The sequence below is a fragment of the Melanotaenia boesemani genome, chromosome 5 (genome assembly GCF_017639745.1).
Source record: "Melanotaenia boesemani isolate fMelBoe1 chromosome 5, fMelBoe1.pri, whole genome shotgun sequence".
NCBI lineage: Eukaryota > Metazoa > Chordata > Actinopteri > Atheriniformes > Melanotaeniidae > Melanotaenia > Melanotaenia boesemani.
Window position 1 is genome coordinate 25,854,616 of NC_055686.1, and position 26,062 is coordinate 25,880,677.

Sequence of the window (26,062 nt, forward strand, 5' to 3'; positions counted from 1 at the left end):
AAATGATGCCTGGAGTAAACACGTTCATGTGCTGAGGTCTGAAAAGAAGAATGAAGCAAAGTGTGAGCACCTTGACAGAAAGTGTTGCTACTAGACTTGTTGATAAAGTTGCTGATATTGTTATAGGAGACATGCAGGTTGCAGTAAATTATTTCTTTGTGTATGTTGTAAATTCTTAAATTGTTGGTGACATTATATAAAAATGGTATGACTTCTTAAATTCAATTTCTGTTTTGAAATGGCAAACCTAAGCAAACCTATAAGAACCTCACGTTATATTTAAAGCAAACTGAGTTAGAATGTACTGTATGTTGTTAAATAAGTGACGTAATCTTACCAGTGCAGTGTGTTGATTTGCATCCATGTAAACGAAAGGAAAAGAGGGACAGCATGGCTCCTCTGCTATTTTCATCTTCTTCTCAATATTTAAAGAAATGCAAAAGATGTAACTTTCAGCAATTACAGGCTGACATAACCTCAGCAGTGGCATGCTAGTACATTTGAACAAATAATATTTTCAGCAAAAAACACTCGTAATGCATCTCACCCTTTTCTGCAGTAAAGGTGATGTAAAGTAAAAGTAAAAGTATTGTTAACAACTTAATTTTGAGAATCCTTGGCAATAAATAGAAAATCTGCACAGTAAGAAATCTGCTAAATTAACAGCAGCAGGTGGGCGGAGACTTTACTTGCTGTTGTTTTTACTGTGCACCTGTGCATACAGCATACCGACATCTAAAACAAAAGCCATATGTCACATTTAAGTTTTTAACTCATCATATAATCTCATCGAGGGTGACATGTGACTGTCATAGAACAAATACAGTAAAATATATTATTAGAAATAATTCAATTCAATTCAAATTCAATTCAAATCCTTTATTGTCCCCAGAGCGAAATTGATTTTGCAGCCAGAACACACACACACACACACACACACACACACACACACACACACACACACACACACACACAGGACAGACATCACATCAAAACATCAGAAAACAAAATCAGAACCAATGACATATGTCAACAAAGAGATTCACACACATCAAAACAATGAATGAGCTTAAAATAAGTTAAATACAATCACAGCTAAAAACAAATAGAAGAACTCTGTCACTTTAGGCCATTACTGTTAAGTAGATGAACAGCAGGAGGGACAAACGACACTTTAGGTCTCTTTGTCCTCCCAAAAGAGGCCCGAAGGTAATAAAATAAACTCATTCTGGAGAGGGTGGTTCGGGCAGTTTAATATAGAACAAGCTTTCCTCACCATGTTTTTGTTAAAAATGGCCAAAAGGCCCTCCTGCTGGGATCCAGAAACTTTGCCAGCAGCTTTCACTAAACGACCCAAACGGTTTTTATTTGCCAAACTAAGGCTCCCGAACCAAGAATGATAGAAAAAGATAAAACCCATTCAATTACACTTTTATAAAAAAGAGACAACATTTTAGTGCAAACATTAAAAGACCTCATCTTTCTTATAAAGAATAACCTCTTATAAAACATGTTTGAGGTGATGTCAACGTGAGACTCAAAACATAATTTATTGTCAAGAACCCAAATATTTATAACTGTCTACCTCCTCGATGGCAGCTGCTTTAATAAAAGTAGACGGGGGGTTTGACGGAGATTTTCTAAAATCAATAACCATATCTTTGGTTTTGGACACATTTATATGGAGGAAGGAGTTTTCACACCAGCTCACAAAATCATCCACAACCTGCCCGTGTGCTGTCTCACCACCATCAAGAAGGCCAACGATGGCGTGTCCTCAGCTAATTTTACTATATAATTTTAGAATATAATAAATAAAATAAAGTTATTAAAGCTGCAACACTTTAAAATCCTCAGTGATCTGAACTAATCATGTATCTTAATCTTTTAAATAAAACAACAAATTATTCATTTTTGGTTTTTATTATTATATTTTGCAAATATGAAACACAACAACACACACGTAAAAAGTTCATAAAAACAATTTACATTTTTCTGTTAAACAAAGTTTCAAGTTATCATAAAAAATAATCATAAAAAATATATTAAAACATTTAAACTCCATCCAGGTTTAAAAAACATATGGGATCATATAATTTCATATAATTTGTCAAAAAACATATTTTAAAAAATTAAAGCTACAATGCAGATATAACAAAGTATATTTTACTTTTATCTTTTGCTCCATTTACACATTAAAATGTAAGTAAGTGCCTAAATGATAAACAATGAGCAGCTTGAGCTTTGAGCTTAAATAAAGAGGATAAATAAAATGTTCATCATAAAAACAGAAGCTACTGAACATGTCTGATATTTGGATAACAGAGTTACAAACAGCAGTTTCATACAATGATTCTCTTTGCTGCTTCGCTTCTCTTCACAGACTAAGAACCACAGAAGAAGAACAAATGAGGTTATCTAAGACGTCTGCATGTTACTGAGTTTTCTTCAGTCTTGTGTTTTCCTGAATAAAGCAGCACAGCATGCAGCCTACATGGCAGCATTGTTATCCAGAGCTGCTCCTAATCCGACCTCAGAATAAACTGCTGCATCACCTGCTGCAGGACTCCACTTTCCTGTGAACGGAGATTATCTGAGTCACATATTTGCCTGAAAGATCATCTTTAAGACTTAAAATGGACTTATTATAATTTCTTTATATAAAAGGAATAATGATCTAAAAAAATGTTTTATTGTCCTTCACCAGTTACCTGCAGACTGTTAGTTAATACATGCAACATGTCAAATAAGGAGGATTTTTAAGAGGAACAATTTTAAGATTATTTGATGAATTACATGCTGTGATTGACCCAAAATAAACTTTTGGGAAAATAAGAAATGCAGGTAAATGCATAGAGTTTACGTACTTTTGTTTTTTCTCTTGCCTTTTCCTTTATTCTCATGGTTGATGTTAGCGTACACTGGAGTGGACTCTAAAACCAGATACATGTTAGCAGACATGCAGCAATAATGCTAAACCTTCATTATTATTATTATTGTTTAATGCAAATGACTGACAGTATTTACAGAGCAACTGTGTAGATGATGAAGTTCAAAACAACAGTAGCAGAAAAAGAAAACAGAAAAATTTATAACAAGAACAACAAAAGGAAAAAATCTCTAATGTTGACGTTACATGGAGCAGCGTTACTGTGTTATAGGTGTGTATACACATGTGTAATAAGAAAGTAGAAGTATAAGAAATAATATTGATTGACTGACTGTACCTGCAGTTCCTGTCTTCACTTCAGCGTAAACACAACTCTCCTCTGGTTCATGATGCCTCCCTGTTAACACACTCACATTCATCCACTAAAACACACGAAGCTCAAAACCTTCAGAGCTGTTTTTCCTCCTTTAAACAGTGTGTGTGTTGGTGTAACTCACTCTTTCTCCCAAAATGTTTCAGTTCAATACGAGAGTATGTGCCATCTCTGGATTCATCTGCATCTGAAACATTTCATAATTCCACATCAGTCACTTGTTACAAGTTTTCTGAAATCACATCATTTTTACATTTTATTTCCTTTCAGTGGGTTTGATCGACTCATAGAGACAAACATCATCTACTGGAAATAAAAGAGAAAAAAGAGAAGATAATGGTTATTCCATGATTGGAACAAACATGGAAAATTCTATAAAAATATTGTTTTCTGAACTTTTTCATTATTATTTATTTGTTTATTCTTATTCTAATCAGATCATCGATTTTAAAGGTTAATAAAAAGTTAGTAAAATAAAAAGTGTAAGTCCTGACCGTGGAGAGGAGAGCTGTACTGGTTAGTTTCATTCTGGTTGACTCCAGGATGTGAACTGGAGCTCTGACTGCTGCTCTGTGACTGGATCCACCTAAAACATCATAAACACACAATGTTTAACACAGAAAAGTTAAATAATGAGGATTTATGTTGGAGATGGGGTTAAATGAAAGAATGATGTACAGACCTGATGCAGCATAAATCTGTGAAAAAGACATTAGTTGTTAAAGGACTTTGTAGGTCATTTTGTTCTACTGCTGGTTTGTTGTATAACATCAGAATAACTCTGAATATTTGGTTTATTAAAGAGTAAAAAAGGTCTCACCCTTGGACCGTTTGCAGAGACACAACAAGAGCAGGAAAATCAATAATATGATTCCAATAACTGATCCAACCATCAACAGCACAGTAAATGAAGAGTTTTCAGGTCTGGACACAGCTGGAAACAAAACAGAAAGTAATAATGTTATTTATATGAACGGTTTAGAACATAATTCTCTGTGTTTCCAGAAAAATAAATGTGATTTCAAGATTTAACACAATGAAAAAAATCCAGATCTACAGTAAAAACTCATCAACAAACTTTTTGTTTCTCCTGCTTTGAGCAGAAAAATGATTTACAAAGTAAAATGTATGATAATTTAATCCTGCTCACCTGTAACTGACATCCAGCTCTGTTGTGACGTCTTTCCTGCATGTTGACACTTGTAGAAACCTTCGTCTGACTGTGACACTGCAGAGATGTTCAGCTCCTCTCTGCCATCATGTTGGAGAAGTTTGTCATTGTGATAGAAAGAAACACTGGAAAGTGTGTTTTGTTCTCTCAGTCTGCAGCTCAGACTGACAGAAGCTCCCTCAGTCACAGGATGGATGGGGCTCACCAGGATGACGCCATCATCATCATCTGTAAAGAAAAGTCAGTGGATATTAAGTTCAGTCAAATCAAATTTCATTTAAAAAGCACTTTTCATACATAAGTATGAGCAATGTTTGCAAATAAAAAGAATAGCAATTAAAAATACACACACACACACACACACACACACACACACACACACACACACACACACACACACACACACACACACACTCATGCCCAAAGTATTATAAAGCCTGACAGCAGCAGGCAGGAATGAGCTCCTGTATAGTTCCTTCAGACAGAGAGGTTGGAGGAATCTGCTGCTGAAGCTGCTGTTCAACCTGTCCAGTGAGTCATGGAGGGGGGAGGACACATTCAGAGACTTTTCTCTGAAAACTGTTACTGTGGAAGTTTTTGCTGTGATGTTGATGTGATGTTTAGTTCAGTCAGAGATTAGAAGTCAGAGTGTGACTTGTTAGATCTAGACTGGATGGAAACATCATTCGTGTCAATATATTGTTGATAAAACTTGATAAAAATCTAAAATCTACTTTGAGCTCAGTTTTCTGTAAACAGATCAGCTCTGTTCCACTACAAATGATCCCAATGAACAAGTTTTACATAGTTCCAGATATGACTTCTTTTTGTGGCATTTAGTCATTTTTAACTAAAACACGTGATAATGACCATCTTAAGGAACATTTTGATGTTACAAATATTGAGAAATTCATCAGGAAGAAGAAATATTTATTGTTCTATAGTTTTGTGAAGAGATGAAGTGAATGAAGTAAAACCTACAGTCAAGAGTTTGATGCTGCTTTGTGGTGATGGAAGAGAGAGTAGTTTATTTAAAGAATGGATTTATATTTAATCTGCTGAACACAGAAGGAATTAATCTAGCAATAATAAACACAAAATCATAGGATGTAATCACGAGACAAACACTGAAAATCCATTTCTATATGGAAATGACATTAATGATAAGTGATACTTAAAAATGAAAACAAAGCATCATAACATACTCTGTACAGTGATGTTGACTGTGTTGCTGAACTCTCCTGATCCAGACTCACACCAGTAAACTCCACTGTGGTACCAGTTCATGTTACATGAGGATCCAGTCATTCTCCCCCAGGAGGAGCAGCGTGACAGATGATGTGTTTCTGTAAAGCTCATCACTCTCCACTCAGCAGAGTTTCCTCCACAGTTCAGTGAAACAGAGTCAGATGTGAAGTGTTGAACTCTGTCAGGATTCACTGTGAGAGACGCTGCTGGATGAACATCTGAAAAACAAACATAATGAAAGGTCAAACTTCGTGAAAAAATACTCTGCAATATGTTTAAAAACACTAAAAATAATTTTTAATTTTGATAAATACTTCAGAGTGAAAGTATTAAATGCTGTTAGTGGATAAGATGTTTGGAATAAGCATGAACGGATGATTGTAAAACCTTAAATGTGCAGAACCACAGATACCAGTAGGCAAGGTCAGGGTTAATGGAGACAGAAAGCAATAAACAGACATTCAAACTGACCTTCAGACCAGACAAATGTGGGTTGACTGTGATCAGTGGAATAAACACGGTCCACTCTTTCAGCTCTACACACATATCCTGCTGTGTGTGTCTGTCCATGAACAATGGTGGAACTACCAGCAGTCCCGTTGGGGCTACCAGGCAGCAGCTCATAGCTGTAAGAGATATACTGGTGTGACAGATCAGGAACAGCTTTATACCAGTAGAACCTCCATCCTGCAGACGGAGGTTTAATCTCACATCTCAGAGTTACTGAGGATCCAGGACTCAGCCATGATGGAGACACAGAGAGGACAGGCCGGGGTTTATCTGTTGAAGAGAGATTTTATCTGAATGAAAACATGTTGGACCTTGTTGACTCTTAACTCTGAATAACATTTCTCTACTAATGTTATCAATTTTATATTTAAATTTTTATATGTATTTAAAACGTCTACAATTGTTCAGATAAACCTTTCAGTTAAAATACAAATAAAGGAGCTTAGCTCATCTCAATGTCCAAGGAAAACAAAAGTTTTTATATTTGAGTCGTTTTTTCTGCTCATACAACAAATAAAAATATGTTTAAATCTGTAAGAAATTACTCAAATGTTAAAGAAAAGTTTGTTCTCCTTCATTTGGATATTAAGATGTGTGATTTTGGGTTCAGCCCAACCAAGGATTAAAATTATAACAGTAATAGAATAATAGAATAAATTTCATTGTTCTCATGAGATCCAGCTCTGTCCTAAAGAAACACTGTTAGGTATCAGGTAAGATATACATGGAGCTGATTTAACAAAATTTAACAATTAGGGCTGTCAAAAATAATGCGTTAAAGGGGTTAATTAATTAACGTAATTAACTGCGTTAAAATTGTTAACGCAATTAACGCATGCATGACATGACAAGCCCCATACATCCATCACTTCTCTGTTATGATGGTGGGACGTGGAAACGAAGGATGGAAGAGATCAGCCGGGTGGCTGTATGGATGGACTTGAGAATAAACACAGGCCTCCCTAATTCATATACTGCACACATATGCTTGCATGCAAGTAAACACACACACACACACACACACACACACACACACACACACACACACACACGCTGAGTATTAAAGCTTAATATTCTATAAAGACCAACATTTACAGACAACTATCAGCCACCAGTCCATAGCTTTTCTCTCTCCTGCTCTCATTAAAAGACTCAATACAAAGTTCACAGCAGGACTCTATTATTCATATGATGATATGATTTTATGTTAATCTGGAACTACATGATTGTGTCATTTTGTTGGTAAATAATTAAAATGCCAGTTTACCATAAATATAATACGTTAAAATCAATATTTGCTGCAACAGTAAAAACAAGAAGTGGTCAACAGCAGCTTCACCTGATGTGATTCTACTAACAGAAAATGAAAAAGTTGACTCAACTTACACAGACAGGAGACTGTCAACCCTTAAAAAGGGTTCCCAAATTTTATCATGCAACAGCCCACAGGATCCCCATTAGCTGCAGCAGCTTCTTGTTGTTGTAATTAACCATCTGCTTAAAAGTCTGTAAATTAAATAAAAATTAGGGCTGTCAAAATTAACACGTTAACGGTGGTAACTAATTTATTTAATTAAATGTGTTAATATTTTAATGCAATAAACGAATGCGTGACAAGCCCCATACAACCATCATCTCGAGGCGGGCCAAGATGGCGCCGTGTTAAGATGAACTTGTCGAGCTCTCAGCACAAACCTTCTTAAAACATATATTCTTCAGTATAGATGACGAGGTAAAGTTGAAGAAATCGCCTGAGTATTTTTTCTACTCACACCCTGATACTGTCTCTAAACTTTTGCACCTTCGAAGATGCCCAAGTCAGGTAGAAGAAGCGACACTAGCAAAGAGGGTGAAAGTAGCCTTAGCACCTTTGCTAGCAAACACGACTATAGCAACGGGATGGAGTGTACTGTGGCTGTATCATTTGGTGAAGAATTCTCTCCGCTTCCTGTCACTCCAACTAAGCCTCCACTAGCCAAAAAGCCTGCTCCTTCCAGACTCCATACTACAGACAACATGTTGGGATCCGACGACGCTGTCCGCTCACTTGCCAACCTAATCAACTCAAGGAGTTTCGCGCTTGAGAAGATGGTGGGCGCCATTCGGACGGTGTTAAGAGTCATGAATGAAAAGATGGATATCACTGAGAAGCGGGTGGAGAAAAGTGAGGAAATTACTCTGAAATGCATGTAACATGTAGCCGACCTGGAAAGCTACGTGTAAGATCTGACGCTGAACAGGTAGACACAGTCGCAGGTTGTAGTTTCTAGAAGGTTTAATTAAGTCGGTCAGTAGAGAGAATGCATGAGCATAGACAAGACTAGACAAGGAGTGGAAGTGGACTGAAGGTATATATAGGGATGTTGACAGGTGTTGGTTGTTAGGCTGATCAAGGAGCCCAGGTGGTAGCCATGATGGTGGAGTCCGGTAGGTATGGGATTTGTAGTTCTTTCCAGGGCTCAGTATTCTGGAGATGATGAGCGGGCTGGCGGAGGAGGCGCAGGCCTGACACTACGGACGACGGTGGAACCTGAGACTCCATGGGGACCAGAGGCCGAGAAGGAAAATGTTCGTGATGAGGTAATCCGGGTTTGCCAACAAGTGCTACCGGCTGAAAAAGAGAAATTTCCAGACATTATTGAAGATGCTCATAGAGTGGGGAGAAGGTGCCAAGATGACCCTAAACCGCGCGGCATCATTATGAGGTTCATCTCCCAGCGACATAAGGAGGTGCTGTGGAAAGCGGCCAAGAACAGCACCTTTCTGCAATCCAAGGGTCTGCGCTTCACCGAGGATTTGACAAAGGAGGACCGAGAAAACAGACAAAAACTGTGGCCTAAGATTAAGAAAGCACAAGACGATGGGACGACGGCCTATTTTGTAGGAGGAAGAGGATTCATCAATCGTTCAGAAATACATCCATAGACTCGAGAAGTAACTTTTAATCTACAGGAGGAGGACCACTGGCTTGGTGCTCTCAGGTCAATCTAATCTTCTGATCTCCTATGGGGATGTTACGTGTGTTTACTTGTTTAAGATAACATTCCTAATAACTCAGGGTTGTGTTGTATAAAAAGAGTGTTAGTTTTTTAGAACATATAACACACTCTCACTGTTTACATTGTTAAAGCAACTTTGCTTTTGGTAAAGTGTTAAACCAGTTTACTTAGCTATAATTTTTGATTGGTGCTGCTGATCTTGACGGTACACCTTTAAACTACTTTAAGGTTTTCTGGAAGCATTACCTTGTTTATTCCTATTACTTGTTTTTGATCTCGTTCTACTTTCTTTAAATCTTTCAAGTCTATCTTTCCTATCTCTTAATGCTAGGGGTTTACGCAACAATATCAAACGTAAAGCCTTATTTCTTTTTGCCAAACAATTTAGTGCAGATCTGGTCTATATACAAGAATCCTACTCGGTTTCTAACGATGCTAATTACTGGAAATCTCAGTGGGGTAACTCTATATGGTTATCTCATGACACAGAACACTCAGCAGGGGTCGCTACATTAAAGAACAGGTTTAATGGTAATGTTTTATTTACTGAGTGTGACCCAAATGATCATTTTGTTGGTCAAGTTATTCAATATAATGACAGAGTGTATATTACAAGCAATGTTTATGGACAAAATACAAAACAGGAAAATGGAAAAAGGAAAAAATCTTATTTTATCTATTGAGAATTTATTAATTAGCTGGTTAACTAAATTTCCAAACGCCACATTATTATTGGGAGGTGACTTCAATATTGTTCTAAATAGTACTATTGATAAATGGCCTCCTGGTCTGTGTAATAGAACAAATGTTAACCTTGCTGCATTTATGGACAAATTTAACCTTGAAGATATCTGGAGGGTAAAATACCCCGACAGTAGAACATTTACCTGGAGTAATAAAACAGGGTCTAGTCAGTCAAGAATTGATTACTGGTTGATTTCCAAAGGTTTCAACAAAAATAATATTGAAGTAAATATATCCCCTACCCCTCTTACAGATCATAAGGCTATATATATAAAGCTAAACTTATCCACGCCTCAAATAAGTCTCACTCGCTCAGTTTATTGGAAATTTAACAACTCTTTACTATCAATTGAGAGTGTCAAAAAAGAGGTGATCAACCTTGTAGCTTATTTCTGGAATAAAGCCAAAAAAGAAAAGGAATTTTGTTCTAACTGGGAATTGTTGAAATTTGAGCTTGGACAATTCTTTAGATAATTCAGTAGTGACTTAGCCAAATCCAGAAGAGCCAAAGAATTACATGTTATATCAAGGATCACCTGTTTATCCTCTAAACCACCAGATGCTCTATTAGAGGAAGAGAGGTTGGAACTGTCTAACTTGCAAACTGAATTAGATGATCTATATAGTCAAAAAGCCAAAGGTGCGTCTGTCAGGTCCAGGGCCAGATGGCTTGAAGAAGGAGAGCAAAACTCTCACTACTTTTTTAGTCTAGAAAAACATCACTCAAATATTAATAATATTAATAAACTAAATGTTGATGGGGTGCTTACAGAGAACCACGACCTAATATCTAACTACTGCAGTCGCTTCTATTCAAAACTTTACAGTTCCAGATTTTGTCAGGCATCAGCCGAGGCTTTTTTAGAGGCACTAACAGTCAAAACTATCACTGAAGATGAAATGACACTGTGTGATAATCAGTGTTGTGCAGTAACGGCGTTACAGTAACACAGTACTGTAACGCTGTTACTTTTGTCAGTAACTAATACTCAAACGCATTACTCTTTAAATAAAGTAACTCAGTTACCGTTACTCTATCACGCGTTTGTGCATTACTAGCTAAATTAATTCATATTGGCCAACAGTTTTGTGCTTCCTTCCTGTTTAAAGCGTTAATGTACGTCTGCTCTCGGCATCCGTAGTGATGCTTTTAGGATGCCTGTGTGTGCGTGCGCGCGTGGTTATGGCGGATAAAAGCGGAAGCAAAACTAGTTTTTCAACCTGGAAATGCGCTCACTATTTTACATTAGTCGAGCACAAAGACAGGAACATTCTAGTCAAGTGCAACCTATGTCTTTCTGGATCGAAGGTCCTGTCTACTGCAACAAACAGCAACTCCAGTTTTCTCAAGCACCTCCAGAAGCTACATGCCTCCACATAGCTAGTGGAGGCTGTGGACCAGCACGAAATGAGGCAAGCTCCGCCACCCAAACAACAGCGGTTGGATTTTTACAAGACTGGTGTTAGCCAGGGGCAGATCAACAAAGCTATTGCACGTTTTATTGTTGAGAACATGCAGCCAATTTCAACTGTGGAATCGCCCGCTTTTAGACAAATAATAAGTTTGATAACATGTGCAAACGGCACACGCCAAATGCAACGAAAAACTTCTTCCGACTACTTGGATAAGTAGTAACTTGAAAACAATGATGCACTACTGGCAGCTGTCACACTTCCCATGTTCAAACTGCGGTGGTTGAAAGACCAAAGCAAGAAAGAGAGGGTCAAGGGAACACTGGCAGCTGAGTGCCACAAGCTCATCCCTCAGCATGTCCCTGTGCAGAAAGCAGCCAAGATGCCTGCGACTCTGTCAACACCAGATTCAAGCTTCTCCAATGTACAGGACTTTTTCTGCTTTGAGGAGGACAGTGATACCTTCAGCACTGTTGAAACTGAGGTACTCACATACTTGAGAACAGCCGAAACAGGGATGGAGATTCTCAAACAATTTCCCCAAATAAAGGAAATTTCTCTTAAGAAAAATGCTGCTACTCCATCCAGGGCACCAGTTGTTCCAAAGAGGAACAAACTGACTGACCAAAGATTTGAGAGGCTTCTTCTCATGCAGTACAACCACTGGTTCAAAGGATAAACCTCAACTCAGATTTTCATTCAGGTTCTTTCTTGTTAGCATTTTTTGTTGTTTTATACATTTCTGTGTAACAAAAACATTAGCTATCTTGGTGACAGTGACACATTTTTGTTTAATTTTAGAACATATATAGAATACATTGGTTTATATTGCTGCAAATAAGCCTGATTTATTCAAAACATTTTGATGGAAATATAAAAAACAGCACTTGCTTATGTGTATGGTGTTCAGTTTTATTTTTACACTTGACAGGATACATACGGATTACTTTAAATACTTTGCTGGCATGCAACTTTATTTAATTTCAATAGGAGTATTCACTGTCTAATTTATGCACTTGGAAGGTGTATTCTTCTTAAGTTAAGCTCCAGTTATATCTGTGTTCTACCTAATTTTGTTGCATATTTCAAGAAAATTGTGAAATTCAGAGAGAAATTAAGTTATATTTTCTTTATCTTTTCTTATTGGGAGTTATTGCAGATCTCTCCTTTTGTTTTGTGTGAGTCTCTTTGACTTTTATGTGTCCCCTTCAGAATATTTAGTGCATGTTGACTTTTCAAGCACTTACGGGAGTCTTATTTTCTTTACTGTCTGCAGTTATAGGAAAGAAAATCTGTGTATTAACAAAAACAATTTTTTCACTTAGTAGTCACAATGACAATTTTCTGTTAGATTTAAGAACATTTATTTGATTTAAAATGCATTGTGTTTCTCAGAATAGGCTGTTTAATATTTTTTAAGAAAATGTTGGACATATCAATCAGCAGTTGCTTAATGTGTATGAGGTTGCACTTTATTCATATTCATACATTATAAATTTCAAATAATTTGCTACCTACCTTCAATAAACTAGTGTGTAAAGATTTTTTTCTGTTTGTATTATATTTTGTACAACACTGAAGTTATTTTATAAGGACATTCATAGGAGCATTTTTAAGAATGTTCTTTAAAATAGTAACTAAAAGTTACTTGTAACAGTAACTCATTACTTTTTGGTGTAAGTAATCAACAAAGTAACTGAGTTACTTTTTGAATGAGGTAGCTAGTAACTGTAACTAGTTACTTTTTTTCAGTAATTAGCACAACACTGGTGATAATCCTATTACACTCAAGGAGGTTAATGATGCAATTAATTTATTAAAAAATAACAAGTCACCTGGTACGGATGGTTTGGTTTCAGAATTTTACAAACTTTTTGCAGCTGAATTAGCTCCATTTCTACTCAAAGTCTTTCTAGAAAGTATAAATAAGGAACAACTTCCCACAACCATGACACAAGGCTTGACAACTTTAATACCCAAATCCAACAAGGACACTTCCTTTATTTATTTTATAGTTTTTGCCAGAAGGCTGAAAATGGTATTGGACTTAATTATTGAAGAAACTCAGTCTGGTTTTATGTCTAAAGGACATATAATGAACAATATTAGGTTACTTATGGACATCCTGGATTACTCTGAAATGTTAAATCTTGATGGCTTTATCTTGTTTCTAGACTTCTATAAGGCCTTCGATACAGTGGAGCACCACTTCCTACAATCGTTAAAGAAATTTGGCTTCGGTAACTATTTCTCTTCTGCTTTTAAAACCCTATATACTAACAGTAATAGCTCTATCAAACTACCAGGTGGCACATCCCCAGGATTTACTCTGTCTCGGGGTATTAGACAGGGTTGTCCTGCCTCTCTGTACCTGTTTTTGATTGTGGCTCAACTTTTGGAGTATCATATTCAAAGGCATCTCTGTTCTTGGTAAAGAACTAATCATAACACAGCTGGCAGATGACACCACACTATTGTTGAAAAATGAAAATCAAATTCCTCTGGCAATCAGTGTTATTCAAGAATTTTCTGTGGCCTCTGGCTTGAGTCTAAATATCAAAAAATGCGAACTTATAGCTATTAAAGATTGCACAAAATCAGCACTATGTAAAATCCCAATTAAAAATGAGGTACACTACTTAGGAATTCTAAAAACAAAGGACCAAAACAGAAGAGGTTCCTCAAACTTTGAACCAATCATACAAAAAGCCAGCATAAATTAAACCAGTGGCTTTTACGAGACTTGTCATTGAGAGGAAGAGTACTTCTTACTAAAGCAGAGGGTATTTCTCGATTAACATACACAGCTCTCGCCCTGCATGTCAGTGATAAAACCCTAAAAGAGATTGACAAAATGCTCTTTGACTTTGTGTGGAAAAGTAGAACTCATTATTTGAAGAAAACAGTTATTATGGACCCTCACGAAAATGGTGGTCTCAACTTTCTGGATTTTCGGACTCTAAATAATACATTTAAGATTAATTGGATTAAACAAATTTTCAAAAAACCCACTTCAATTTGGAATATTATTCCTCATAATATATTGTCCAAACTAGGTGGCATTAATTTTCTTCTTGTTTGCAATTGGGACATTGATGAAATCCCTGTTAAAATGTCTGCTTTTCATCGCCAGGCCTTTCTCTCATGGTGTCTCATCTACAAACATAATTTTTCGCCCCATAATTATTTAATTTGGAATAACAAAGACATTTTGTATAAACACAAATCTCTTTTTATGGAATATTGGTGTCAAAATAACATCAAATAGGTAGATTAATTATTTAACAAAGATGGTCTGTTATTAAAGTATGAAGAGTTTCTTATAAAATACAATATTCCTGTGACTCCTGGAGATTATGCAAAAGTCTTTGGAGCCATCCCCTCTGGCGTGTGTACGCTTTTTAAATGTCATCAAAGGCTTGACGCTTACAACCTAAATCTTGTCTCTCCAGTGAACACACCTGTAGGAAAGGTTTGTCTGTCCAGTCGACCCATCAATAACAACAGATTAATTAGAAATATGTTCCAAAGAGATATTATTACACTTCCTCATGTTATTTCATACTGGAATGCATTTGTGGATGATGTACCGTGGAAGAGAGTTTGGCTGCTACCTAACAGATATCTTATTACCAATAAAGTGATAGAAATATCTTTTAAACTTGTCCATAAATTCTATCCAACTAAATCATATATAAAGAATAAATTTAAAAAAGATATTGATGTAAATTGTAGCTTTTGTAATGAATGTCCTGAAACTGCTGTTCATTTATTTTGGTCCAGATGTTAAAATGTTTTGGCAAAAACTATGTGACTTTGTTCATCTTAACATTAAAAAAGATTTTGTGTTGTTTTGGAAGAATGTGGTGTTTTTGAAAATGGCTTAAAAAAGAGTAACTCAGTTTACTTGATAAACCTCTTAATTTTGATATCAAAATTTCACATTCACAGTTGTAAATACTCAGGTAAAAAGTCATGTTTCGCTGCCTTTTCTGGCACCTTAAGGCAATACATTCTTTCAATTAAATACTCTGAAAACCAAAAGGCACTTAAAACTGTTGAAATCTGCTGTATACAATATTTCAATATGAAACCTGTCACCCCTGGCATTTGTTCCTTCCAACTCCTTTGGAATATTTTTTGTACTGTCTCTGTTGCGCTGTAATTACTGTTATAAGTACTTCTAATAAAGGAAAAAATAAATAAATAAAAAAATAAATAAATCCAATAATGGACCGGCAGTGTTTCCCCAAATATAACAAGACCCACTGCTCCGATTACAAGGTGACATTTATTTTTAGTTTGATCTTGTTTTCTTTACAGCGCCAAGTCACAGCAGAAGTTATTTCAAGTCTCTTTATCTTTAGAACAAATCGACACATTAAAAAGAAAAGAAAAAGAAAAAAACAAAAAAAAGACATCCAGCATCTCTCTTTTTTATTTTTAATTTTTTTAACCTGTGCTGTCCAGCATCCTAGAAAGCAGAATAATAGTCTGGTTGCCCCAGTGGGCCAAGATCAGCAGCCGCTGGCCCCGCCAGGGACCGTACCATCTAGGGCGGCCCGAGCAAAGGGTCCAGGGTCCCAGGAGCCCAGAGGCAGCTCCCCACCACCCAAAGGTAGAGAGCCCGCACCATGCCTGGGAGAACCAGGCCCCTCCAGACTACCACCCGGCATGGGCCAGCACCCACCCCAATGTTCCAGCCGCACACCCTGGGAGTCAGGGCACCATCAAACCCCTCCCCCACTTTCCACCTACTCCAACCTCCACCACATATAACCCCTCACTCACACCCTCCCCTGCGCTGTACCCATAAGGCCTCACTGTCACACAGTCACATCACACCTCCCACCATGCCCAGTGGGGAACGTCCCAGGCGGACCACAGGACAGCGAACCCCAAGTTTGGTCCACACCAGGGTTGGGGCTCGCTGTTGTGTTTGTTTATCGTTCAGCTGAGAAGGAGGGAACAAGCAGTTCATGGTTCACACCAGCAGATATTTACCCCAAAAGTATTGTTGTTGACAGGACCTTCTTTAACACAGTAGTTTGCTGGTGGTAGACAGGGTTTATACTTCAGTTAAGTAGGTGCGGGTCTAGAAAAGTTCTAATGGGGGGCCAGACAGGAACACTAACCAGGAAAAGGGGCACAAATGGGACCTTTTTTTACACACAGGACACAAACTCCAGATTATATTAAATAAGAGGAAAACAACCATAATGTTGTTGGAAGTGTTTCCTTCTTGTTTGGATGAATCAGATGAAAACAGAGTTAAAATGGATGAAAGACGTCCAACTTACCTGATACAGTTACTGAGACGACATCACTCCACTGTGTTAAATAAAACTCGTCTCTTCTTCCCCGGCAGCTGTAGTCTCCACTGTCAGTAACTCTGATGATCCTGTGTTCTCTGGATGATGGAGGTCTATTTAACCTGGTTGGTCTCCATTCATACGTCCACTGAGTTCCTCCACCTTCCTGGATCTCACATCTGGCAGTGATTGTCTCACCTCTGTATATCAGAGTCCAGCTGGGCTGCAGGACCACTGTGGGCTTCGTGGAAACTGTTCATAAAAACATGCAGTTAGAAAACTTACACACACAGAAAATCTACAGAAATATGACATGATTTGAAATTTTCATTTTAACTCAATTTTACATATTTATTTTCTACATCTGTGGTTTTCAGACAAAATCAAAAATTTATTTGTTTACTTGAAAAAACAATAACACACACACTGAAAGAAATTAATGGTACACTTAGGAGAAGACAGACAGATGAAGACTTTTACTAAATATAAACAATGGAGAGGAATCAATAGGAAAGAATAAATACATTTTAATTTCTCCCTCGTCTTCAAGCAAAAAAAAAAAAAAAAAAATCATCACTTAGAGCTGCTGTGATTATAATTACATGTGTTTTTTGTTATGGTTTGTCACAAAGGTATCACTTTTCTACTCAATAAAAAAACAGGTAAAACATTTATAGATTATTTATTGTTGTGTTTTAGAGCAAAAACTCCAATCTCACGAGTTTCCTCGATGGTGACGTCATGGCTGTCTTCTGTGTAGAAAACTGGTTCTCCTCTTCCTCCTCTGCAGCGGTACAGACCTCCCTGTGAGACTCTGATGACTCCACCTGGTTCATTGTTATTTCTGAGCTGAGCTGCAGGATAGACTGACCCATCTCTGAACCAGTTAAACTTCCAGTCAGCAGAGTGGTCCACAGAGCAGGTCAGTGTTACACTGCCCCCTGCTGGTAGGATTGAACTGTCGGCTGTCAGTCTGGCTCTGGCTTCATGTTCTGGAAGTTAATAAAAAGCAAAGAAATGATCATCACTATGATGAATGGCACTAAAATTGAAGTTACACGTTAGACAAAACTGCTGATAAGGTTAAAACTCATGGTTCATGGTCAGAGAAGAATCTCTTTCCTTTATAAAAATCCACCCCATCAATGTGCAGAAAAGACAAATGTATAATTTTATGTGTTTAAATCTGTTAGATGTGTCATAAAATCTGATTATAACAGGACAGTTAAGTAATTTATTTTTATTCTACATGTCACCATGTAAGAGATGTAACAGAAATGTTTGAGGACACAAACTCCAGATTATATAAAATAAGAGGAAAACAACCATAATGCTGTTGGAAGTGTTTCCATCTTGTTTGGATGAATCAGATGAAAACAGAGTTAAAATGGATGAAAGACGTCCAACTTACCTGATACAGTTACTGAGACGACATCACTCCACTGTGTTAAATAAAACTCGTCTCTTCTTCCCCGGCAGCTGTAGTCTCCACTGTCAGTAACTCTGTCGATCCAGTGTTCTCTGGATGATGGAGGTCTTTTTAAACTGGTTGTTCTCCATTCATACGTCCACTGAGTTCCTCCACCTTCCTGGATCTCACATCTGGCAGAGATATACTCACCTCTGTATATCAGAGTCCAGCTGGGCTGCAGGGTGACGGTGACTCTGTTAGAAACTGTTGACATCAAAACCACCAGTTAGGATACAAATAAAAGAGGTTCAAATAAAAAAACACAACATTTTCCAGCTTTAACTTTTTTAGAAATTATGTGAATGTTTGTTGTTCTGCTCTGAAGGAAACTGAAGAAAACTCATCAGTTTAACTTGAACAGTCTGACTCCAGTCCATCAGATAAAACCCTGATTACCTCCTCTAGCTTAGGCTTCTGTCTGATTTATTAGTTCCCCTGCAGACTCATTTCATCTTCTAAGCTTTATGAACATTCAATAGCTTTAAATCTAATTTAATACGCTTAAATACCTTTAAATCTTAATGAAACAAAAAGCAGTTTATCAATCTGGACTTGGTGTAACTTTCTTTCCTTTCTGAATTCATTTCCATCATTTATCTACTGATTGTGGATGTAACTTCATTTACCTCAGTTTAAAATAAAAATGTTCTCTTTATGTAGATAAGAATGAGGTTAGGCCTTAAATTACTTCTACATTAGTTTTACACTTTTAGAAATAATGTTTTCACAATGAATCTTCTGTCCTCAGAAAATCCATGTTGTTGTATTTAAAAAGAAATTTCTAAACTCACCAGTTTGCTGAATAAAGACTGTGTTACTGAAAGATGTAAAAACGTTTGTGTCTCTTTTTAATCCTCTGCAGAAGTAGTTGCCTCCATCTGAGATCTTGAAAACTCCTCCTGGTTTATCAGAATGTTTGATGTGATTATTTCTGTACAGCTCATAACTGAGTCCTGCAGGAATCTTCAGAGAACAGGTCAGAGTCACACTGCCCCCTGCTGGTAGGATTGAACTGTCTGCTGTCAGAGTGGCTTTGGCTGTTCATAAAAAAACAAGGAAATGATCATCACTATGATGATGTAAGTTATCTATTAAAACATCATCAGATCAGAAATAAACTGAACACCAATGAAAACTTTGTAGTTACACGTTAGACACTCTGATCCAACCAGAATCATTAAAACACCAAATGAGAGGAAAGTTTTTTGGAGGAATTCTGTCCAAAAATTCTGTAAAATCCACAAACTTATAAAATTCATGTCATGAAGCACTGATGCTGTTTATGAGGCTCTTTGTTTCATCTGTAGCAAACCTGGATGTGAAGCATTTCTAGTTCTGAATGTGTAATTTCTAACTTTGGCAGATCTTGTAGGAGACACTTAAACAACTTTTCAGCAGACAGAACAACAAGTTGCTGTTATTACTGATATTATTAACAGTCTATAATGCAAATACATAATAATAAACAATAAAATAAATAAATAAATTATAATAATAAATACCAGATAACTAACAGACTCTGGGGGGAAATCTCATGGTTCAGGGTCAGAGTAGCATCTCATTCCTTTATAAAATCCACCCCATCAATGTACAGAAAAGAGAAATGTTTCATTTTACATCCTTGTGTCTGAGAATGTGATCATGTCTACCTTCAGTAAATAGACAGTATCTACATGTAATCCTGAAGATTTCAACTGAATAAACACAAAAAGAAACACAAGTTGTTCTGGAGGCTCATGGTGTCCCAGCATCTTAATAACATAATACTGGTTTAACTTTCTATTCACTTATATATGAATAGAACATGAATATGAAAAGAAACTAATGAGATTATAAATATGAGTTCAGTTTAAATAAAAGAGAAAAATAATTTCTCACCTTCAGCATTTGCATCAATGGACGTACGAAGCACTGCAATAAAGATGAAAACCTCAATAGATTTACTAAACTGATGATAAACTGAGACATTTTAGAAAAGAAAAAGCACAGATCAACAAGAGAAAAAAGAGGAGCGCATTAAAACCAAAAACATTTCTACAACTTAAACAATACACATGCTGTTTACACACTTCTTCAGTCTAACCTGGACCAAGACACCTGCTGCTTAAACAATCTGATTAACAAGAAACACACAGCTCTGTTCTTCTCAGGCTCTCAGAGAAACACATTAAACCAATGATACACAGTCATTCTCACTATATAGAAATATTTTCTATAATCTGCAGACAGAAAGTCAGTGATGTACTTACAGAATAACCCCAGCACACAGAGAAAAGAGTGATCCATCATCACATCCAGTCCTGCTGCACAGCCAGTCAGAAAGTCTTCTAATGTGCATCAACAGTAATGATGAAGGAGACGTTACATCTGACATGCATGTGAGACTAATGTCTTTCTAACGTCTCTTCTTAAACAAAAACCACCTCCGTTTCCTTCCTTTTTATCACAGAGCTCAGACAGCGTTGGTAGTTTAGACCGCAGTAGTACGTTGTCATGGTTACATTTCCTGTCCACGGCAGAAACATTTTAGCTGTTTTCATGTACAAAGTTCTGTGCAAGGCCTTAATTAATATAATCGCTAAAGAAATATTGCAATATCATAAACCTCCATCTTTGTTATGTTGTCGACTTTTATTCCTTCTGTTCTGTCTCTGTTACATTCAGTAAATCTGTGTTTGTGTTTCTCTTGACTTCACTGAAGCTGCATGGCTGCCTTTACAGACCTAAACACCAGACAACAGAAATCATGATGAAATTCTGCATGAAATTATTCTGCAACACACCTGTCAACATCCAGGGACTGGACACTGATGTGGTAAAGGAGTACCAGTGACTGGGTGTTCACCTCAACAATAAACTGGACTGACCCACCACAGATGCTCTATACAAGAAAGGCCAAACTCATCTCCACTAGCTGAGAAGGCCGAGGTCTTTTGGAGTTAGGACGTCACTGCTGAAAACATACAACACTGTGCTAGCATCAGCATGTATTACTGTGTGGTCTGCTGGGGTGGTGAATGTACAGAACAGGGCAGGAAAGAACTGAACAGAAGCTGATCAGAGGATCCAGGTCAGTCCTGGACTTTACTCTGAGCCCCACAGAGTAGGAAGTAGCACCACAGCAGCTCATTCATCCCCACAGAAAACAGTTAAAGTAGTTCAGTCTAACCACAATTGTTATAAATACCTTGTGCTTTTGTCTGCTACCCACTGTGGTTTTCTCCATCTCAGAGCTCTATTTGTTATTTCCCTCTGCAACACACACACATCATTCCTCTGGTGCATCTATAGATCAGATCTGTATGTAAATAAAAACTCTCATATGGATGTATATAGTGTCCAACCTGCCTGGACTAGATTTAAAATCTCTTTATCTTTACATTTGTCATGTTTTGTTTAATTCAGTGTTTCATTGTATTGATGCTACAGTCTGCAGATGTTCTCACATTGTGGTGGGATTGTGGTTTAGACCCCAAACCGTTGACTGAATGTGTCACTGAGCTGAAGTTAAACCTTTTGTTTCACAAAGACAGCATTTACAGCCACAATGTTAAAAACTCTGACAGGTGAAGTGAAGAACATTGATCGTCTCTTCATGATACAAACTCCTGCTGGGAAACATCATATTGCTGCAGATTAAAGCAGAAAATGTTTTGTGAAATTGTAAAGATTCTTATTTGAGATGCCTTTGTTTTTCAGCCATGTTGTTATGATAACCTTAAAAATTTTATCTTCTCAGGAGAAACTAGATAAAATTCTGAATTAAATAATAAAGTTTTTGTGTGTGTGTGTGTGTCAAACATTATTAGGCTTCTAGGGCCTGAGAACAAACTGACAGGCCAACTGTCCAGTTCTTCACCACATACAAGGAGGTGTGAGAGCAAGAATAACCTCATGTATCACATTCAGCTCAGAGCAGCACGTTTGGTTTGAAACTTCCACTTCCCCATTTTAATCCTGAACACAGAAAGAAACATGAGCCCACTGTGAAAACATTGTGCAGATAATCCAGTATCTGTGTGTGTTAATGTGTGTGTGTGTTGGGGGGGGTTACGTATTTGAAGCAACAGCAAAATAAATATATATATAGGTGGGCCTGGGGGTGGTGCGCCATGGATCTGGGCTCTCGCTATTCTCCTTCCGCTCCTCTCCTTCCATCCTTGGTTGTCTGGTGGGTGGGTGTCTCCTGAGGTTGGTGGCGGCTTGTTGGCTGCAGTTGCTGCGTGGCCTGGTCATGGGGGGCGGCTGCCTCTGGCCTGTCTTGCACTGGGGGGCTTCCTGGGGAATGGGGTGCCTCGTGCTGCTAGCAGCTCATCATTCGGAGGGAGGTTCTCTTCCCTTCAGACTTTCATCTCCGGACCCCTCTTCTTCCCCGCTCTCTCTCTCTTTCTCACACACACTGTTGTATAAGAATTACCAAGAGCCCGGAATGAGTAAGAGTATATGAGGTTGATTACAGGAGAAGTATAAGAAAAATACAAACCATACTTGCAAATTTGCGAGAGCTGTCTTGTCCGGGGGCAAACAAGAGGACTCTGATTTGTTACATTTTTGGAATCAGTTTTATTCAACCTGATCAAAGCTGAAGGCCAGTCTCTGAACCAATAAAAGGAAGGAGAGACTGTGAGGCGCCGTTCCCCTGTTGTCTCACCCAAACAGGCTGATATTTTCTAAACAACTGTTCGTATCTAGCCGCTGCCCCGTCAGTCTCAACCTTTCCCCATATCACGAGTCTGGAAGGAAAGTGGTCAACCTGACCTTACACAAGAACACACCAGGAGAATAATAACTTCAATGTTCTATATAAAGGAAAATGCACATTATAAAATGTAATTGAGGATAATAAAGGAATAAATGTATCATATGAATACAAGAATGATTCCACTTGTGATTGTTATATGAGTAAATATGAGTAAATAAATCGATTACCATATGCATTAAAATTACTTCACACGAAGGGATTTAAGAGGCGTGCACGTCATGCGGGTAATCACTGTCCACTGGTCCACCTGGGGTGTCCCCCGTGGCATGGTGGGTGGGTTATGAGTGACGTGACTGTGTGATAGTGAGTGCTTGTGGGTACGGCACAGGGGAGGGTGTGAGTGTGGGGTTATATGGGGTGGAGATTGGAGTAGGCGGATGGTGGGGGAGGGGGGTCGATGGTGCCCTGGTTCCTGGGGTGTGCGGCTGGAACGTTGGGGTGTGTGCTGGCCTACGCCGGGTGGTTGTCTGGTGGGGGGGGTGCTGGTCCTGCTAGGCATGATGCGGGCCCTCTGCCTTTGGGGGGTGGGGAGGCCGCCTCTGGGCTCCTGAGGCCCTGGGCCCTTTGCTCAGGCCTCCCTGGCCGGGTCCGGCAGCTGCCGATCTTGGACCACTGGGGCTTGTGCTCCAAGACCGTGGGGGGCTCTTGCTGGGGCTCTCCTCTGCCGCCCTTCGAGTGGGGCTGGAGTCGTCTTTGTGGTGGGGTAGCTTGGGTTGTGCTCCAGGGCTGCTGCTGAGGGCCCGGGTCTCTCGGCTGCCCTGGTCTGCCTCTGACCTCCGTAGAGGTGTGGTCGCATTTGTATGATCTCACTCACCACTCATCACTGATCACTCCTTATTCCTCATCCGCTGCATGCTGACACAGTCACTGGGTTGTCCAGTGGGTTTATACACTGCTTTTATGTGAGATCTTGAATCTTTGTGGTCTTTGATTTTCTTCCGCAATGAATTTTGTTTATTGCCCTTGTTATCCCCAAATGAAGAGACTAAACACCCACTCCACTCACTTGAAACCCTAAGTCCTTGCTCTGTCTGAACACCCAGTGAGCCGACTTTGCAACACACATTGCATCCAAGCTTTTCGTCCTTGGCAATAAGCCAGTTATTCTTTGAGCAAAAATACTGCACTTGATCCTTTGACCAACAGTCTGGCCACTTCTCATCTTGTCTTATGTCATTGTTTATGTCTCTTTCGGTAGCGGTGTCTACAGGAACAGATGTTTGTGTAGCAGCAGCCTCACCGTTGAATGCTAGCTTGCAGCATCCGACCTTCATTGTCTGGTGTTGTAAATGACTGTTCAGCAGTACTACTGTCATCATTCAACTCTGCTCCAGTACGTGTCCTCTTTGAGCCCTTTTGGAGCCAGGCTAACATTACAGCCGTGATCATTTTTCTTCCTCTTTTCCTCTCTCATCCAAAGCACATCCACTTGAATATAAATATAGAAGCGAGTGAACAACGGGAAGTGTTGGCATGACGTCGTACAGCAAGCGTTGTGGGTCAAAACAATAGATTTCTTTTGAGACAACTTTTTTTCTTTTAAATCAACAAATACAAGCTGTAAACTGTGTTGAGGTCGGAGGAGGGTATACAGACTACTGAGGAAAGCCTATAAAAGTTCTGCACTGCAAGCTGTAAAAAAAAGTCCCAGTATGCTAAGAGATAACATTTAAAAGAGCCGGTACCCCTGCATACCGGCCCATCTGACACCCAGTAACTTTATTTGATGTTAGCAACAAGGCTAATCAGACTCTTTTGAAATTGTAAAGAGGAGCACTTCTTATTTGAGATGCCCTTGTTTTTCAGCCATGTTGCTATGGTAACCTTAAAAACCTCATCTTCTCAGGAGAAACTAGATAAATCACTAAATTAAAGAATAATTTGCTTTGTTGTGTCAAACATTATTAGGCTTCTAGGGCCTGAGAAAAACCTGACAGGCCAACTTTCCAGTTCTTCACCACATACAAGAAGGTGTGAGTGCAAGAATGACCTCATGCATCACATTCAGCTCAGAGCTAGTGTGTTTATAGCAGATAAAATGTGTCAAACTGTGAAAGATGTGCTTCAGGTTTTTCTTTGTTTCATTGCAATGATTCTGAAGAGCTCATAAAGTGACTGGAGTATAATGCAACGTGCATTATGTGTTTTCACAGTTAGTGAATGTACAACAGGATGGCCAATATTTAGTTTTTCTAAAACATTATGTGAGGACAAGTCGTCAAAGAGATGAGCTGAGCAAATATGAAGATATTTTCTACTTTTTTTGTCAGTTAGGAGTAAATACAGTATGATGTGCAGAAAGCAGCACGTTTGGCTTGAAACTTCCACTTCCCCATTTTAATCCTGCAGCACAGAAAGGAAACATGAGTTCAGTGTGAAAACATGCTGCAGATAATCCAGTAGATGCATGAACTAAAGTCAAATACAAAGTCAGCTTTATTGTCAGTTTTCTTCACATGTGCAAGACATGCAAAGGACATACATCATATTTCCCACGGTCCTGCAGTAAAGACAGGACAGGACGTTTCAACAGTGAAGTAACCATTAAAAAATAAAAAGTGCACAGGCAGAACAAGTATCTGACACAGTGATAATAAATAAAGTGAAAAGATTTAAGGCATGAACTGATCCTAAGGCTGACTGTACGGGGTTCACAGTGATTTGAAAGTAGCAGCAAAGTTGTATGTATAAGTTGTGGTACTATGTACAAGCAAAGTGAGTCTGGTGGTACCGGAACTGAGACTCCTATACCTCCGCTAGAGGGCAGGGGGCTGAACAGTTTGCGTGCAGGGTGGCTTGCATCACTAACATTGTGATCACTTTGCGGGTGAGGTGGGTGGTGTATATGTCCTTCAGGGAGGGAAGTGGTGCACCAATGATCCTTCCAGCTGGGTTCACTATGTTCTGCAGGGCTCTGCTGTTGTAGTCAGTGCAGCTCCCGCCCCACACAGTGATGCAGCTGGAAAAGATGCTCTCAATGGTTCCTCTGTAGAATGTGGTCATGATGGGTGGTGGAGCTCTTGCCTGCTTGAGTTTGTGCAAGAAGCAGAGGCACCGCTGGGCTTTCCACACCAGTGATGCAGTGTTGGTAGTCCAGGCGAGGTTTTCGCTGATGTGCAACCCCAGGAATTTGCAGCTGCTCACTCTCTCCACAGCAGCACCATCGGTG

At 38.6% G+C, this 26,062-nt stretch overlaps 1 protein-coding gene and 1 long non-coding RNA gene across 2 annotated transcripts in view; both read right to left on the reverse strand.

Annotated features, from left to right (window-relative positions):
* Positions 1-18,345, reverse strand: part of LOC121639283 (Fc receptor-like protein 5) — a 51,911-nt gene extending 33,566 nt beyond the window's left edge. Inside the window, exons 1-6 of the mRNA XM_041984443.1 lie at positions 18,072-18,345; positions 17,380-17,652; positions 16,649-16,912; positions 6,154-6,462; positions 5,640-5,900; positions 4,414-4,662 (exon numbers count right to left, since the gene is read on the reverse strand). Coding sequence (XP_041840377.1) covers positions 4,414-4,662; positions 5,640-5,900; positions 6,154-6,462; positions 16,649-16,912; positions 17,380-17,652; positions 18,072-18,345 — 1,630 coding nt within the window. The remainder of the gene's footprint in view (positions 1-4,413; positions 4,663-5,639; positions 5,901-6,153; positions 6,463-16,648; positions 16,913-17,379; positions 17,653-18,071) is intronic.
* A 663-nt stretch (positions 18,346-19,008) lies between these two features.
* On the reverse strand, positions 19,009-20,552 carry LOC121640095. Its single transcript, XR_006010349.1, has 3 exons — positions 20,381-20,552; positions 20,010-20,042; positions 19,009-19,168 (listed from the first exon to the last, which is right to left on the reverse strand). It is a non-coding gene; the product is annotated as an uncharacterized LOC121640095 (long non-coding RNA).
* Positions 20,553-26,062: the final 5,510 nt, after the last annotated feature.